We start from the raw sequence: 17,500 nt of genomic DNA on the forward strand, positions 1-17,500 counted from the left end.
AAGAGCGGCTTTCTTCAGCCCGTTCGAGCAGAAGATCATCCTGGAGACTTTTGAGCAGTACAAAGCCGTCATTACGGCCAAGTGTAACACCTCTGCTGCCGCCAAATCCCGCGTGACCGCCTGGCAGAAGATCGCTGAGCGCTTAAACGCGTACGGGTTTATTATTAAATCTGATCAATTAATGTGTTTATTTACTCTGTTCCTGCTCTCAGGGGTCCAAGTGTGAAACATCGCGAGAAAGTCGTAGAACTGAAGTGTTTAATACACAGAAATTAAGCTGCGATAATAAACGATCACTTTTAAACCTCGTTAATGTATAAAATATACTTAAACTTTTATCTCTTTTTTTAAAATTTCATTTAATTTACTTTGATTTATTTCCCTTTTGTTATAATTGTGAGAATAGTTTTTCTGGATAACAGTGAACATGCTGCTAATCTCAAGCTAACAGCAAGTCGTTGATGCAGAAACTAAAAAACAACAAACCACAAACAAATCAACACAAACAAAAAGAAAGAAATAAAACATTTCAAAGATTTTATATTAAACTAAAATAAGTTCAAAAACAGAAATTGTGCTGAAACTCATCAGTAAAGAGGAATTATTATTGCTAGGCAACCGCTAATCACGATCGCCGACGGAGCGGCACTTCAGACAAGCTAACGATCTTCTAACAAAGTACTTCATACGGATATTTTAGAGGCCGAACGGACTTTTAAACGTCACAAACACCAACATTCCATTCAAAAGTGTTGCGAAATTAGTAATAATAAAAGACGGTATAAATTCACCAATTAATAACTGCTCACTAATGCTCACTGGAATTCTCCAGAACGTGTCACAGTAAAACTATATTAGATATGAAATTCAGCCCTGTATGAAGTGACATTTTGACGTTAGCTGAGAAGAGTTTTGGGGAAGTTTCAGTCGTTTATTATTAAAAAAAGGAAATAATGTTGAGCCGTGTCTCTGCTTTCACTCCAGCGCCAACCCCAACAACGTCAAGCGCACCTGGCAGCAGGTCAAAATTAAATACAAGAACATCGTCCAGTGTGGTAAGTGTTTCCACTGACCTGCTGCTCTGTGCCAACGCCTGTGAGGTTGTTTTTAACGCTCTGATCTTCAGCGAACAGGAAACGCAAGCAGAAGTTTGGTGAAGGAGTTGCCACGCCCGGCTTTTCACCTGCCGGAGAGGTGGCGCTCTGGCGGATCAGAGGGCGGCCGGTGGTAGACGCTGCCATCCTGGGCCTCTCCTCCGAGCGCATTGGGATTAGCATCGGGAAGACCATAGCTACAGTATATCATCTATCTGTCCCGTGTCTCAGCGTTCAATCCCAATACACACATTTCTTACGTAAATCTTTACAGAGTAAATGTCTTGCAGAGTCAGAAGGTTCAGGAGGTGTTATACAAACAGTTCCAGCTGTTGCCAGTTGTGCAGAGGAGCCTGCTGAGGTGAGATGTTTCTTAAAGCTTCTGTTTGTAGCATCAACCTGAAATATCCATGTATTTTCACATTATGTTCTTGAAAAACTTCACAATAATTCCGTTACGTCTGGCTAGATTCTGAGCTTCAGACTTGTTTTTATATTTCTCCTGCCCAGACATCAGATCCACCTCCACTCTCAGTCACACCTTCTTCAGCCTGCTGTCGTTTTCGTATTTAGAAGTTCGAGTGGAGTTGAAATAAATTTGAGCGCTCTGATCGCTTCGGGTGTTTGTTGCAGTTCCTCTCTCAGGCAGCAGGGGGCATGTCAAGAACAATCAGTGAATGGTTCCTGGATTTCTCCTGATATCTTGGGCCGAAGAATGAAAATGTTGGTGTATCAGACCATACATTCTTATTTGTTGAGCTCCTGAATCTGGTTTCTCTGCCATAATAGTTTAATTAATACTTCATTGGATAGCTGAAGTTTCCAACCATCAGGTTCTTGGTCATGGTTCTGATCGAATCTGTTCTTCCAGTTTACACAAAAGGATCTTAATGGCTCGGAGGTTCTTTCTTCTAAGAAGGTCATTCTGGAATTAGAAATCATAGAAGAACCTGCGTGTAGATGTTTCCGTATGGTTGAGTGCTTGTTTACTGACTGTAATTTCTTGGCAGCACTCGGATTCAGAGCACGATGAGAAGAACATTGTGGTGTGTTCTCATCAGGAACAGGTAACTTATGTTGTGTGGATGTTTTTTTTTTTTTTTTCTGGTAAGAGAGATGATGTGTCTAATGAGACCTTTGTCCTCCATGTGCAGGGAACTGAAGCGCTCATCTGCCAGGAAGACCCTGGAACTTCTGGACCCTCGGGTCCTGGCGACGATGAGGTGAGCCCCCGTTTATAACGTTCGTGTTAAATATTTTCAGCAGCGTTCCTGAGGTATCACGAGTTCTGTTTGCAGAGAGACGAGGACGTGACGGCGCTGTACAAACGTTACCTCAGACAGGAGATCGCTTACCGCCATCTGAAGATGAAGAAGCTGGAGAAGGAGATCCAGCTGCTTGATAAACAGCTGGATGTAGGTTAGGTCAGTGATTATTGAACTAAAGGTAATATCCCATGAAATATGAATGGAGGAGCTGAATGAAGTAAACTCCGCCCCCTTTCCGTTTCTTTCCCACTTTTCTCCATATTTGGATTACGGGAGGGTGAATGATGATGTGGATCAGAACCTCTATGACTTTATTTAATTCTAATTATGTATTTATTCAATGACATAAAATCCAAAGGATGTCGGATTAAAACACAATCTCCGAACCCCTGAAAGACACCGAGGAGTGTGTGTGAGAGTGTGTGTGGTTTCTGTAGCCACTAGGTTGCGCTGTTTGTCTTCCACAGTCTACCTCTGTCTCCAGGTCAGCGTATAATCAGTGCTACTGAACAGTTACTGCACACAGAGATGCTGAGAAATAATCAATATATAAAATACAAACTAATTCAGTTAGAAATCAACATGCACATTTATTATACATATATAAAACCATAACTGCAGAGAAAAAGCAGTCGGTTTTGGAAAATCTACTCCTGCTGTTGTTTATAGGGATGGTGTGTGTGTGTGTGTGTGTGTGTGTGTGTGTGTGCAGTATCTGTGCAGAGAGACGAACTAATTAAACACATTCGGAGCAAAGTGCTGTCGGCCTTCTTCTGCATACACGAGACAGGAGGAACTGAGTAACTCCGCCCCTTTCTCTCACAATGCTGTTTTCCGTCTAGTCACATGATCAGTGCAGGTTCAGATGTTATTAGTTTAAAATGAATTTATTCAGGGGTCCAAGCACCAAACTGGACTACAGAGCGCTGACACCGGAGACTCCTTCCCTCACATTGCATTTTGCTCGCTGAACGATCTTGTAATAGGAAACGAATGAACACTTTTCTGACCAATCAGAATACAAATGAAATTCCTATATAAAGTGTTAAATCTACACTTTCACATTCATCTCAAAGGTGTTCAGTAGGGTTGAGATGATCAGAGGTCTATAGCAGGAGATCTTCAGGGAGCTTTGTGCACAGGGGTATTGCCATGCTGAAACAGGTATGGGTCTCCTAGTTCAAGTGAAGGCAACATTTTATTATAGCGCCATCTAAAGACATCCTGTACATCGTGTGCCTCCGGCTTTGTGGTAACAGTTCAGAGAAAGAACACATATGGCAGGAAAGGGCAGGTGTCCCAATACTTTTGTCTCTATAGTGTACAAGCTACGTCCCTGTTTACTCAAAGTGTTGGTCTGCGCACACACACACACACACACACACACACACACACACTGTATGATTCCACAGAACCTCCATCACTCGATGAAGCTGCGTGTTAAAGACGTCAGAGCAGCGATTTAAAGATCTCAGTGGGTTTCTGATGAAAGCAGAAGTGTTTCTCTCATAGAGTTTCCACTCAACACACATGGCAGAACTCCACCATCTCAACCTCCACACTGCTGTCGCTGGGATTCAAACTCTCAACCTCCTGATCACGCAAACCCCACAGAAGTCTGATATTTTCTCACTCTTCACCTTCGTGTTTTTCTGCCTCAGTGAGTTAGAAGGAACTTCCTCCTGATACGAGTTTTGGCCCTGAGCCTGGGTTCCAAGGAACAGCTTATGGAAACAGGAAGTGCCTTTGTAACTCCACAGAACGCATTCCTTTTTAAGGGTCATCCTCTCATTTAGTCTCTCTCTCATTCCCACTCCTCCTCCCTGCTTCCACCCCAGCCAACTTCTCCCCCAGCTTTTATCTTTCCTTTTTTTGTAGCCGATTTCACAGGAACGTGACATCAGCTCGCCTCGCCTCGCCTCGCCTCGCTGCCTTCTTCTTAAATACTGGCAGGATTCCTCGAGTCTTTGGTGGAAAACGCCGACTCGGAGTCGCTGCTGCTTCTGTAAACATTCTGCTTCTCTTCTCAGCACTCGCATTTCTCTTCAGTGTTTATTCACACACACACACACACACACACACATGTGCGCATTTCTTACGCGCTCACTTTTCCAGTCCATGTTTACTTTTTAAATCTCACAGAAAAACAATCACATTTACCAGAAAAATCTCATTTCATTTTCTAATAATCACTTTTTTTTTCTTCCTTTCTTTCCAATCATAACTTTTTGCCTTCATCTCTCTCTCTCTCTCTCTCTCTCTCTCCACTTTCAATGATTGGATTTTTCTTTTTCTTCTTCTTCTTTCGGCTTCTCCCATTAGGGGTCTCCACAGCGGATCATCCGTCTCCACCCCCCCCGTCCTCTACATCTGCCTCTTTCACACCAACTACCTGCATGTCTTCCCTCACCACATCCATAAACCTCCTCCTTGGTCTTTCTCTTTTCCTCCTTCCTGGTGTCTCCATCCTCAGTGTTCTCCTACTGATATACCCCATGTCCCTCCTCTGCACATGTCCAAACCATCTCAATCTCACCTCCCTCACCTTGTCTCCAAAACGTCCTACATGCGCTGTCCCTCTAATAAACTCATTTCTAATCCTGTCCATCGTCGTCACTCCCAACGAACATCTCAACATCTTCAGCTCTGCTACCTCCAGCTCCACCTCCTGTCTTTTACTCAATGCCACTGTCTCTAATCCATACAACATCTCAGGTCTCACCACAGTCCCATAAACTTTCCCTCTCCCCGTGTTCCTCGTGTTCCTCGTGTTCCCTCTCCTGTGCTAAAAACCATGTGTGCGTTCGGAAGCGTTCAGCGTGGAGTTTAATATCGTGTTCAGGGGTTAAAATACGCTAAATAAAAGAACTGAATCGCACTGTTTAGATTGTTGTAATAATAATTGAATCACTAGTCACAATCAGACTTTCCTTCCTCAAAACATCATGACCATGTTAATCATAAAGTTCAAGCTTCTGAAGTCATCATGACTCGTACACGATGAACCGCCTCTGGATTCTTCACAGAATTATTAGCACCCTTTAGCATCACACAGTAAAACCAAACCTGCTGCAAGTTACAAATATTTACATCTAAATTCTCCTAATCATTTATTTCATTTCATTGGAAAGTAAATCACAGCATGTTGTTTATTCATTTACCACAAACACATAAATAAAATAAATCAACACATGAGGAGCAAATCTTTTCAAAATGTTTTAATTAAGTCTTTGGCCAGTAACACGGTACACCAAGACATCACAGTGTGGGACGGTGTAGCAACACAACCTCAATACCACGGAGTGGTGACAACAAACCAGGTACGTTCCACATGTTTCTTCAGTGCTGTTTAAGGAACGAACAGCTGGAGTGAGATTCAGTGCATCTGCAGGAAGTCGCAATGCAAATGTCAGTTCTGGGTATTGGTTTTTTTTCTCGGTTGCCTTCGTGGCTCGATTGCGCCGCAGCAGCCGCAATGCCGCCCTGCTGCAGGAGACTAGCGCTCACTCTCAGGATGCCATTCCTACCACATCCTGTATATGCATGACTCTACTGAGAAACGAGGGGCATTGACGTCGGCGCTCATCGCCGTGACGGTGACATATTGCGTCAGGTTTCTTCAATCAGCTGTGCTGGAGCAGGGTTTTAGCCGAACTCAGCTTTTACAGGAAAAAAATGAGTGTGTTGTTTTTTTCCCCTCGTCCTAAAGTGTTCTCAGTGTCAGCATTAAAGTGCTTTTCATTTCGGGTTTCATCTAAAACACGTACCATGTTTTAATACAAAATGATAGTAAAAGCTTAACACAGTGAATATCACAGTCTCTTATGGACTTCTAGAAAACGTGTAGATCACCAACAGGTTGTTTTCCGCAAACCGGCGCTGCCCCGCCTCTTTTTTCCCATAAGAGTGATCAAAACATTTCCTGGAGGAAACGCAGGTCTTTTTTCTTCACGCTTTAGAAAAACGATCCCTTCATGTTAAATGTGTATGCGGGTTCTGATGTGTTTACTATAAACAAACGTTGCAAAATACACACGGGTTTAAAAAAAAAACAAGTGTGTCTATTTTTGCAGAAGAAAAAAACTCCATGCGGATCATTAGTCAGTAGTTCTCTTTCATAGCGTCCCGTACTGGCGCTGAAGTTCAAGTTCAAGGTTCTGCTCAGTTCCTGCTTCAGTGCCAGCAAACCGCACGAGAACCTGCTAGTCGAGTTCTGCAAACTCCAGCTATGAGGATTCCTACTGTATCTTTACCTTCCAGATACACGGTCTGCAAGAAAGCAGCCTCTGGGCCGGTCAGATCAAAATAACTTCTACACTCGAAGAAGTTCTGTTGAGCTCCGTTGCATGAGATAAACCAACACAGTCGATGTAGTGGAATGCTACGTCTCCGCTGGCGAAGAACAAGGAGCTATGTCCATGTCAGATGTGTCTGAAGGTCCTTCATGGTGAATATTGTCTCCATCGTCTCCTTCCAGCTCAAATTGGAACTTATCTCCTTCGACTTCATAGAATGGAGGAGAAGGACTCTGAGGGATCATGCTATGGTACCAGTTTCGGTTCTCCTCCAGAGTGTCCAGGATGTCCTGGGCATCCGGGTGCACCAGATCCGCCCACGTCTCCCACAGCGGATGCACGATGTAGTCAATGAATCCCACCTGGACAAGGACAATCAGAACATGGTCAGTAAAGGAGTTTTACTGAGGTCATACTGGTTTTGAACTTCAGAGACGATGCCGTGAAGATGGCGAGCTCGAATCTTACCTGGGATTTCTCGACCGAAGCAGTGTGCTTGTCGCACATGGGGCTGATCTCCATGCCGCGCTCTCGTTCACGGTCTCCCTGGTGGAAGAACTCATCCATGATGCGGTCTGTCCACTGACGGTAGAGATCTAATGGCTTGGTGGGGTTGCTGAGATCGGCACAGTGGACCATGTTGCGCAGGACCTGTGGACATCACCAAAAGGGGGATTAGTGTGAGATTCTTCAGGAATGACCCTTTGAGGTAAAAGTTACTTCCTGGTTTAGAAAGTTGAGCTCTCACCTGTATCCTGTCTGTGTAGTTATCCAGCAGCAACACTCCTGAACTGGTCACTTTCTTGGTCTCCACCATGGTCTTTAGATCCGCCAGCAAGCTCATGTGTTTGGACATGTCGGTCGCTAGGACCTAACGCGAGCAAACAGAGCAGAGATGAGCTGAAGGTCTCAACAAAAGAAAGAGAAATGTGTTGCACCAGAAGTTGGACTCACCATGTCAATGACCATCTTGCGAAGGTTCTGCTTCTGTTTCTTCGACAGGTTCTGAAAGATGTCACAGTTTTCTCCTTGTAGGAGCTTGAAGCCGACGGCCAAGTGGTGATTCTCAAGAACAGATTCGTCGTTGTACATGAGCGCCAGTTCCGAGTCTGCAAGTCAAGAGGGGTACGTTTATTTATAAAGCACACCAGAGTTCTGCACAGCATCTTCACAACAAAGAGAACATCGATCCACCAAAAGCACAATATCCAATTATAGATCAAAGGAACACATGTTAAAAAGGCAAAACCCACTACATAAGATGACAGAAGGAAATAAAATGCCGGCCATGTTTACTTCAAAAGCCAAACTATAGGCAGCGAAACGTCAGTGTGGAGAAAATAGACACAACGTGCAGAATGTTTGTTCTCCATCTGGTCCTCGTTACTCGAACTGCACGCGAAGGAAGGAATGGAAGGGCAAAAGTACTCACTGGTATTAATCAGGAACTGGTTGGAGACCCCCGGGTGGTCCACATCATGGATCGCTGCTGCAAAGATGGCTGCCAGAATCTCCAAATCCGTAAAGACCGCCTGAGAAAGAGAGAAAAAAGGATACGGAAAGAGAATTAGTGCATTAAAAATCAAAGCGGGAGAAATATCCGAGACGTCTGACTTCTCCTTGTTTATTTTCCAGCAAGAGAAAACAAAGTCCAGACCAAAACTCGGTGCACTGTTTTGAGGATTAGTTCAAAGCGTGTGTAAATGGCGGCTCACCTCGAGAGCGGGTGTGGACAGCAGGATGTGCGTGGACTGGGCCACGTCGGCCGCGTGCAGGCTGTTGTGGTAAGCCATGTCCGAGTGGTAGTGGTCCTCCAGGGTCATTATGTAGGTCACAAAGGTGTCCATTGGGATCTTGAAGGTCTTCATCAAATCTCTCTCCTGCACATGAAACAAAATCCGGCAATTCAAATAATGTCACAAGACGTCTTTCGAACATCTGCTTCCTCGTTCTTATTACCACCACGTCCCAGAGAGGCACTGACCTGGAAGATGGCGTACATGACGCAGGTGAGCGGCCTCTGATGGGAATGCTCGGCAATTCTAAAGATGTTCAACCCCCACTTGTTGATGTTCTCCAAGTCCTGAGGAACAGAAGAGAAGGTTGTTTTGGTTAAGCGTGTTATCTGCAGTAACAGACTACAATAGACAACGAGACGATGAAACTGGGATTTAGGAAAGTGGAAGGTTCTGTTTTTTTACAAAGCATGAAGAAACTATAAGACAGTGGGAAAGTAAAAGTAGTTTCCCTGAGAGGTAGAAGACTAATGAAACTCAAAAATCAAAGACTTTGGATAGCAACATATATTAGCACTACTCGCAAGGACACTAGGAATCCAAGAGAGCAGAGTTTGGATCTACCATCTACTATAGTATGGAAACCAACTAATTAAACCTACAGCTGCTAGTAATCAAAGAGTAATCAAACATTAGATTACAAGGACATCAGATGGATGCAATAACGCGTAATTAATCCTTACCTTTGCGAGCAGATCTTCCAGGTCGGTCTTGACTCCAAATCGGGCCACGCTACAGCTGCTGGAGATGCCTGGTCCATGTGTGACCTTCCTCATCCCACTGATCTGAGTCATGAGCGGCTGCTGTAGCTGTTTTCTCTTCCTGTCCCGAGACCTGGGAGGAGGCGACAGGATCTCCAGCTCATTCTGTTTGTCTGCGAGGGAGAAGAGTTCGAACCGTCGGTTATGCCAATGTCTCCTTCGCACAGCACAGCACACTCAACTCTTAACTCTGCGTGACCTTTCAGCTTGCACTCGCTTCCTTGCGTTTCTTCTCCCTCTGTCAGGGGGGATTCCCATACGTCTGAATTGTGTAAGAGTGTGTGTTTGTGTGGGAGTGAGTAAGTGAGTGTCCATTTCCATAACTATGATACCGAAGGTTAAATCCTCTGCGTCATTTCGTAACCCTGCTGAGCGACGCGAGTAAACAGCGCTGTTACGAGTAAAACGCCGCGATTCTCTTTCAATGCTTGTTGCTGGTCTGCATTCCAGAAAGCGGAAAAAAAAATCCCTCAGCGCCACTTTTGTTAACAAAACAGCGACCTGACGCAAAACTCAGGGAAAGAAACGTTTTCTCACCAGGGAATTCGTGGAAACGTTTTCTGCACACTGTGACTTTTACAGCCAACATCATTTATTTCTTTTTTTTCAAGACTTCCCTTTAATTTTTTCCCTGAATGTCGTGGAGTCGTCGCTAACGGCATGAAAAAATCGCTTGGAATGAAGTCAAACACGGATATCAGAAACACACACTCGCTTTTTTTTCTTCTTATTCTTCCTCGTTCTTTGCAGAGCTGCAGGAGAACAAGAAAGCAGCAGTAAACCAGGAGCTGACTCGACTCCTGTTACACCTTCTACCACTTCCCTACTTTCCTTCTCAGCAATATCTCCTTCTACTGCAGAGAAGGAAGTGTTGATGCACAGATGCAGCCTCGAGCACTGACATCATGAAGCCCCTGACCAGGCGATAAACCCCATGTTTTGGTTGAACTAGTCTGACGTTAGCTTTTTGAAACGTACCGTGAGTGTGAACGTTCTTATGAATACCTTAGTGAAAGTGAGTTTTTTACGTGAATGTGCAGAGTGTAACACAGTTCACACTCCATAGCACAAGCGAGGCAAGATGAAGGATGAGACTCACCTAAGAAGGTGTTGGAGATGAACTCGGACACCTGGTTCCCAGAGCGACTCATTTCTGACAGGTGTGTTAGCTCACGGTTTAACATCCTCTTGAACTGAAAGGGGAAAAAAACGTGTTAACATTATAGAGAAAATGACAGAGAAGCCACACTGCTACAAACCCACACACACCTTGATGTAACCCCAGGACACAGAGAGCAGGCAGTTGGGCTCGGGCATGTCTGAGATCTTTTGGACGAGGAAGCGGTGGTGTGTTATCCACTAATCACCACCAAGAGAAAAAACGAGAGAACTGTACAGGGGAAACCGTTTCTTCTTCCTCTGTATCGGACAAACCGACTTGCCCCGGCCTCGGAGTCTGCCTCTTCCCTACTGCACCCCCATTACACCATCCCCCTCCTCTCTCCCACATCTGCCCTTTCAACCCTCGCATGCAGAGTTTGCGTGAGAGAGTAAATCCCACTGCTCCTGCACCAAAACAGCTGTACGCCAAGCAGACTAGTGCACTCTTACTGACCTGCTTTACACTACAGGATTTTATGCCCCCCATTCCCCTAATTACCCCAATACCCCATTACTCCAATACCCCATTACCCCCACCGTTTCCCCCCCTACTGATTTCTTTTTCTTTTTTTATGTTCTTAAAATGCATTGTACTATTACAGTAAGCAGCAAACTATTACAGTGAGACTATATGACAGTAAAACTCTCTCTTACAAACACACACACACACACACACACACACACACTCACGTCAGAGATATAGTTATGCTTTCTTTGTCTGACTCTACAGGAGGTATATGGTATGATTCATGGGGCCAGTAATTCTGACCCTGACATGCCTCAGACAGTATGTCTCATTGTGAAACACACACACACACACACACACACACACACACACACACACACACACACACACACACACTTCATATACAGACACTGTACATTGCTAAGAGCTGCTGAAAACCTCAGGCATTTTGGCAATATCAAGTTTTTTGCACACACCCGTTTAAGTACTGCACACACACTGTACAGACACTGTACACACACTGTACGCACACTGTACACAAGCTGTACAGACACTGTGAACACACCACACACACACACACACACACACACACTGTACAGACACTGCACACTGTACAGACACTGCACACACACAGCGCACACACACACACACACACCATGCATCTGATTTAAATATCTTTGTATTTTTCTGCAGTAATTGAATGTGGTGGTCCTCACCTCGGGCCAGCCGTTCGTCACACCAAACTTTCGGGCTTTCTCAGAGCAGCATAGTCCCATGATGGCATGCACAATGCCCTGCGCTGCACACACTCTCAGTTTCACACACACCAGGAAGTGTGTGAGACAAAGACCTGGCTGATTTACCTCACTCCCATATGCCATGCCTCCTCCACTAGTCCCTCCCCTAACTCCTCCCTTCTCTTCCCCCCCTCCCTCCGTCTTTCTTTCTCCTCATGGCCTCAGGTAAACACCCGCTGGTTCATCAAAGTGAGACTTGTTTCCTGATTGCAACCCCCAAGTGCCCTCGAGTGAACTGCCCTCATTCCACTGTGTCGCGTTAAATCTGAGAACTGAGACCTCACCACTGCTCAGGGTCGAGAGAGAGAGAGAGAGAGAGAGAGAGAGAGAGAGAGAGAGAGAGAGAGAGTATTGAAAAGTTTTTGTGTTTGGTCTCGCTCTTCATCTTGATTTCTAATTTCTTATCAGCGTAAACACAGGGATGAGGTCATGTACGGGAAAGTAGCCTCCTCTGGCCTAGTTACAGCACCACACACACACACACACTGTGCCGGGTTTCACACAGATGGTCATGAGTTCCATCCCATGACCCTCAACTTCCTAATATAACCTCTGAACAGCTTTTAAAAAAAGATCAATCTAAAACCCCCGTTTCATCCTAAACCCTGAAAATCACTTCCATTCGATTTTATTTATTAAAGTGAAACTCAACAAACTGCATCAAGTTCTACAACTACATATGTTTTAGTTTAATATATCAAAGGGTAAAAAATATATATATATATATATATATTAATGAAGTGTTAAACATGAGCAGGTTAAATAAATAATAATGTATTATTGATAAACAACTAATATACACATTTTAAATACACAAATATTTTATTTATTTAAATAACCTTTAATTACCTTTCAAAATTACTTTTGATAAATGTATATATATAATATATATATATTTTATTTTTAAAACCTTTTTATTTTTAATGAATTTATTTGTTATTAGTGAATGATTTTGTAAGCTAGTGTAAGTACAGTGGGAGTGGGAGTGAAAAAGATTTTTTTTAAATACTCTGAACATCTAAAACCACAGTGTAACAACATCGTGACAAAAATAAAAGCATGACCTCCAGTGCCTCAGGTCAATCTTGCCAAACTTTTACAGTTTTTCCATCATTTCAGGGAACCAGATATTAAACACTGTCTCAACCCCACTCAAATTTCTCCCCAGTGTTTGACCCTTTTGGCGTGCTGTATTTCTGAGATGGTCTTCAGGATCGAATGTGAACACAAACTCAATCAATTTTACATTCAATTTGTCCTGAGGGTGCACAAACTTTTGCACAGTGCGCACTAAATTGGTGTTACTGGTAAAAGTCAGGCCGGAATTACCCTTGTTATCTCAGACTCTAATTGCCGGCTTTGTTTCATCGGGTGTGTTCAAGCTGGAAATCACACAACAGTGACAGGGGGCGGAGCTTACGGAAAATGGAAATGTGCATAATCACAAACTGCAAGTGTTTATTTAATTACATACTATCTTCGATTATTTGAACACACATACACACGCACACACATACACACACATACACATGGCAAGTCAACGTTCACAGACCTGTAAACACACATTTCTTAAAAATCCTGCATTATTACACAACAGTAACACAACGTCAACATTCTTGCAAAATGCAGCCTGTGTGTGTGTGTGTGTGTGTGTGTGTGTGTGTGTGTGTGTGTGTGTATACAGGAGTATGGATTTGCAATTTTTGCACTGTGCATTTGTCACGGAGCCTCATCACAGAGCAAACATAAGCCTGATATGAGCTTTAAAACACACACACACAAACACACACACACACACACACACACACACACACGGACACACACACACGGACACACTAACAAACACGACAGTTGCTTAGTTCTGGATTGTGATTGGTTATCAGGTGGCGATTAATTCTCCGATGGTTGTGCAGGTTTGCATTCATGTGCTCGTTATAACGCTACGTTAGTGTTTCCATGGTAACGGTGAGTTGAAGGTCGTGTGTAATCAGTGATATGTAAGGGGCGATTGAGAAGGTTCAATAAACGATTTAGAGCTGCTGATGGTGTTTACCTTGTTGGAGGCCATGTCACTGACGGACCGGTGTGTCTGGATGGTCTCCAGCTGGTCCAGGCACCAGTCCAGCTCCTCCATGGTCTCCAAGGCCAGCTTCTGATACGACTCGTCTGAAAGAGGCGGAGTCAAAAATCAAACCTTTTTCCAGGATTTGCCCCATTCTCATGTATCTCCTTTACATCCCCACAGCACCACGATGCAACCACCACTCCATACCACCACCACCCCTACCAACACCGACTCCTCCCAAAACGGTTTCAAATTGATCAGCATTAAACGATTCTACACCACGCTTGCTCGCTGCCTCGGTGTTGATGGAAAAAATGAATGCAGTTTTTGGACAAAGATGCGTTTAATGTTTAATTAACTTTGATGTCGCCTCGACTGACCCCAAAAAAGTCTGACGCCCCTCTGTGGCCCCAAAAACCCCATCCAGTGTGATTACGTTAACGCTCTGTAACAGAACTGGATGCGTTGGACGCTAACGAGGCGTCGTATAATTGCTCTCCGCTTTCCAGATGTGGACTTCTGAGGAACTATAAAGCGGAGCAGAGGGAAGGTTTCGATTAAATGAGCTGAGGTCTGTGTGTGAGGATACACTTCACTCTGCAGTAACGTGAGTAACGCAACACGTGCAGCTCGTTTAATAGATGTGTGTGTTGTGGGGGCGATTGCGGATAAATGGGGGATCTGAAGCCTGGCGTGGATACATAGCGAATACCAGCATGGACATGTCACCACTGTGGGAGTGTGAAGTGCAGGGTGTAGCTGAGCCGCAGCATCACACGAACCACATGCAATAAAGAGGAGCGGAAATGAGCTTCTCGAGAGATTTATTGTCCAGGATTAGAGACAAATTCAGAGACGATCGCCATGTGTGATTTATCTTTGTACCGTCAAAACACTCCAAGAACGGCTGACAGGTCATGGGCCAGGCGCTGACTGGGCATGCTCAGAACAATAGGGGATCACTTTCATCGAATCATTTTCATGTTTTGATTTGAAGTTTTGCAAACAATGAATCAAGTACAGCTAGCTAGGGTTCGCTAAATCACACTGAGCAGTGTGTGTGTGTTCAACAGTTTTTGGTTCGATACAATCCCTCATCAAAACTCCAAAAAAAAGCTGAAAATCCCTGAATCTGCAGAATGTGATTAGAATTTGTGAAGCTGATGCCGAAGAACAAAATCACAGAATGTGACTAATGAGATGTTTCCTGATGTTCCTCCTTCACGTATCCCATGACGCACTTCATTTCACGTCAACGTCTAGGAGCTCGTCTAGCTCTATAAAAGCCCACAGTGAGGAGTTTCCCAACATCTTCTCTGAGCCACACAACCACCTCTGTGAAGCAGAGAAACCCGTTTTTACCCAGTCGTCCCCCACCTGCCCCCCTGTCCGGCTTCACACTGCTCCTCTGTACATTTCGCTCTTCTGCCAAAAAGGCGATTTTTTTTCCAGACCGGCTCGTAAAGGCAGAGGTGAAGCTGCATCTCGGCCGAACGCGAGTCACGGAGATCTAAACGCTCTGCAGATGTTCCGTCCTCGCTGCCAATCGTGTGTCACGTAAGAGCGATTTTCCGCCACCGAAAGCCTTTGAATCGTCTCATGAAAAGTGAGGATGAGGCCGAAAGGAGACCCAGAGGAAATCTGAACCAGTCCCTTGACAAGTCAATAACAGACATAAATAGATTAAATTAAAGCACCAATACAGACACAGCCTAGTCAAGTCTCCGCCCCCTCCTGCAATTGGTCTACTTCCTGTTTGTTTTCTCATAAAGTCTTGCCCATGTTCTGTACAAACTCTTTCTGTGTTGCTAGTTTGGACCCGGGTTTCTTTCATCTCTTTATTCAATCTTATGCACAAACTGCCCCACTACCCTGCAGTCCTCAAATCCGCTCATCTGCTTTATGCTAGCTGGCCTTTACTTTGTGATTGTCACGCTAACCGCGCTCTGCTAGTTTGTTCTCGGGTTGTTGTTCTTGCTAACTACCATCGGCCTCAGCACTCAGCTTGGCATTTCATTTTTCGAATGCTAATGTTCCTGTTTAGCATGTTCCGACTGTTTAATGTTACAGAGAATTGTGAAATGTCAACTCTTCATTGTTCATACACTCCTAGTGTGTGTGTTTGTGTAAAGACAGAAAAAAGTGTGGTATGCATGTGAAAAGTCAGAAAATGTTCCTGTTTATCAGAGTAATATAATAGTAATAATAATAGTAATAATAATAATAATAATAATAATAATAAGTGGGTTAATGCTGTATAAACCTACTTTGTGGTTTTGTGAGTTTGACAATTGAAATTAAAGTGCAGAGGGCAGAGGTGGACCAATAGTGTGACCAAAAAAAGGGGGGGGGGGTTACAGAAAGTGGAGAAAGGGTGGTGCGAGGTGAAGAAACAGTGGGAAAGTGGGGCGATAGTGGGGCAAGGATGGAGCGAATAGGGGATGGGGTGGGGGTGTTTTGGGGTAAGGATAAAGTGTGGGTAGGGCTAGCGGGGAGCAAGGCAGGAGTGATGGTGGAGAGGGAGGAGTCGGTACTCCAGGGTTCAGTTCAGGATAAAGTTGTTAGTGGATTTTCTCCTACATCTCATTATGCTGTGAACCTCACGCTTCAGCTGTAATCTAGACTAAAGGCCATGTTCCTCAGATCACTTCACATGTCTATCCGTCCGTCCGTCTCGGGTCGAGTGGAGGACGTGTAGTGATCCGGATACGAGTGGAAAAACGCCCCGAGGGCTGCACAGGTTTAACCCTAAACCAGATTTGACATGAAACTTCACACCACCCCCCGCAAGCAACTCGCTCACAGCCCTGAGAAGGAAGTTTTATATTACAACACAAGGATTTTATACACCTTTTATGCTACCGTGCATCACGACTAGCAACTTTCTCATGTTTGTAAGAAATTACTGATTTGCATAATGCTAGTCGGAGTTGTTCTCCTCTAGTGTTCCTGTGTCACAGCTAGCATAAGTTCTTGTTTGGCGTTTTTCAGGCTGAATGCCTCGTATGATTGGCGGCTAGCACGTGGCCTAGCTGTAATGCTAATCAGCCTGGAGGGAAAGCATTAAGGATAACTATTTGTGTGTGAAAGATGATAAAATATCAGATGTTGTTGTATTTTCTTCGAAGATGAGCATCGATGAGCATGTTCTCGTAGCGAGCGCATCTCGAGCGCATCCTGAGCGCATCCTGAGCGCATCCTGAGCACATTCTGAGCACCTCCACACCACACCACCGTGTTGTGTCTCTCTCTCAGGCCTCTGTGTTGTTTTTTCCTCTCCGAGCTTCTTTCCTTTTCTTTTGACATAATCTCAATCTGATCATGCAGGTCACCAATAAACAGTAGTATGTCCACACTCTCTGCTCTACGTTTCTCTCATCTTTTCTTTTCTCCCTCTCCCTTCATTCCTTCTCTGTGTCTCACAGCACCACGCAGAACTCCTGGCTTCACTTCACAGAAGGTTTTTACAGCTACATTGACGTCAAAGGCATAACTCACATACTGAGTGTGGCATGACGCCCTGCAGACTCCCTCTCCTGCTCCTGCTCACGAACGATTCACAAACCTGCACTGGAGTGGATCGGAACCACAAAAAACTAACTCTTTCTCTCCTTCCTGGTATCTGAAGTTTCACATTCAATACAAAAGCTCCTCCATCCTGGACATGCTCTGAGACTGGAGACTCCTGAAGATAACCCCTCAGAACCTGTAGCTGAGGCTGAAGGACTGTTTGTTTTCCCACAAAAAACAACCGATTGTCTTAAGTGTTTCGCATTCTGAAAAATCCCACCTGGCGC

The 17,500-nt window shown here is 44.4% G+C and overlaps 2 protein-coding genes across 5 annotated transcripts in view; one reads left to right on the forward strand and one right to left on the reverse strand.

Moving 5' to 3' along the window:
* The window catches only part of si:ch211-107p11.3 (GT1 domain-containing protein), a 17,625-nt gene extending 478 nt beyond the window's left edge, over window positions 1-17,147 (forward strand). The window contains exons 1-8 of one of the 4 annotated variants that reach the window (XR_006926334.1): window positions 1-150; window positions 985-1,055; window positions 1,127-1,296; window positions 1,385-1,455; window positions 2,105-2,161; window positions 2,249-2,317; window positions 2,393-2,518; window positions 2,629-2,748. The exon at window positions 1-150 is cut by the window's left edge and continues 478 nt beyond it. Coding sequence is in view for 3 of the 4 variants with exons in the window: in XM_046852768.1 (XP_046708724.1) it covers window positions 1-150; window positions 985-1,055; window positions 1,127-1,294; window positions 1,382-1,455; window positions 2,105-2,161; window positions 2,249-2,317; window positions 2,393-2,518 (715 nt within the window). In the remaining variant the exon portion in view is untranslated. Of the gene's footprint in view, window positions 151-984; window positions 1,056-1,126; window positions 1,298-1,381; window positions 1,456-2,104; window positions 2,162-2,248; window positions 2,318-2,392; window positions 2,749-17,128 lie in introns of those variants that run through there. The other 3 variants (XM_046852768.1, XM_046852767.1, XM_046852766.1) reach the window with 3 other exon arrangements.
* pde4bb (phosphodiesterase 4B, cAMP-specific b) overlaps window positions 5,566-17,500 on the reverse strand; it is a 27,708-nt gene continuing 15,773 nt past the window's right edge. Inside the window, exons 8-17 of the mRNA XM_046852752.1 lie at window positions 13,692-13,804; window positions 10,314-10,407; window positions 9,137-9,327; window positions 8,642-8,740; window positions 8,373-8,537; window positions 8,090-8,189; window positions 7,612-7,766; window positions 7,406-7,528; window positions 7,126-7,308; window positions 5,566-7,019 (exon numbers count right to left, since the gene is read on the reverse strand). Coding sequence (XP_046708708.1) covers window positions 6,744-7,019; window positions 7,126-7,308; window positions 7,406-7,528; window positions 7,612-7,766; window positions 8,090-8,189; window positions 8,373-8,537; window positions 8,642-8,740; window positions 9,137-9,327; window positions 10,314-10,407; window positions 13,692-13,804 — 1,499 coding nt within the window. The 3' untranslated portion in view covers window positions 5,566-6,743. The remainder of the gene's footprint in view (window positions 7,020-7,125; window positions 7,309-7,405; window positions 7,529-7,611; window positions 7,767-8,089; window positions 8,190-8,372; window positions 8,538-8,641; window positions 8,741-9,136; window positions 9,328-10,313; window positions 10,408-13,691; window positions 13,805-17,500) is intronic.

Source organism: Silurus meridionalis, chromosome 6, assembly GCF_014805685.1.
Source record: "Silurus meridionalis isolate SWU-2019-XX chromosome 6, ASM1480568v1, whole genome shotgun sequence".
Lineage (NCBI taxonomy): Eukaryota > Metazoa > Chordata > Actinopteri > Siluriformes > Siluridae > Silurus > Silurus meridionalis.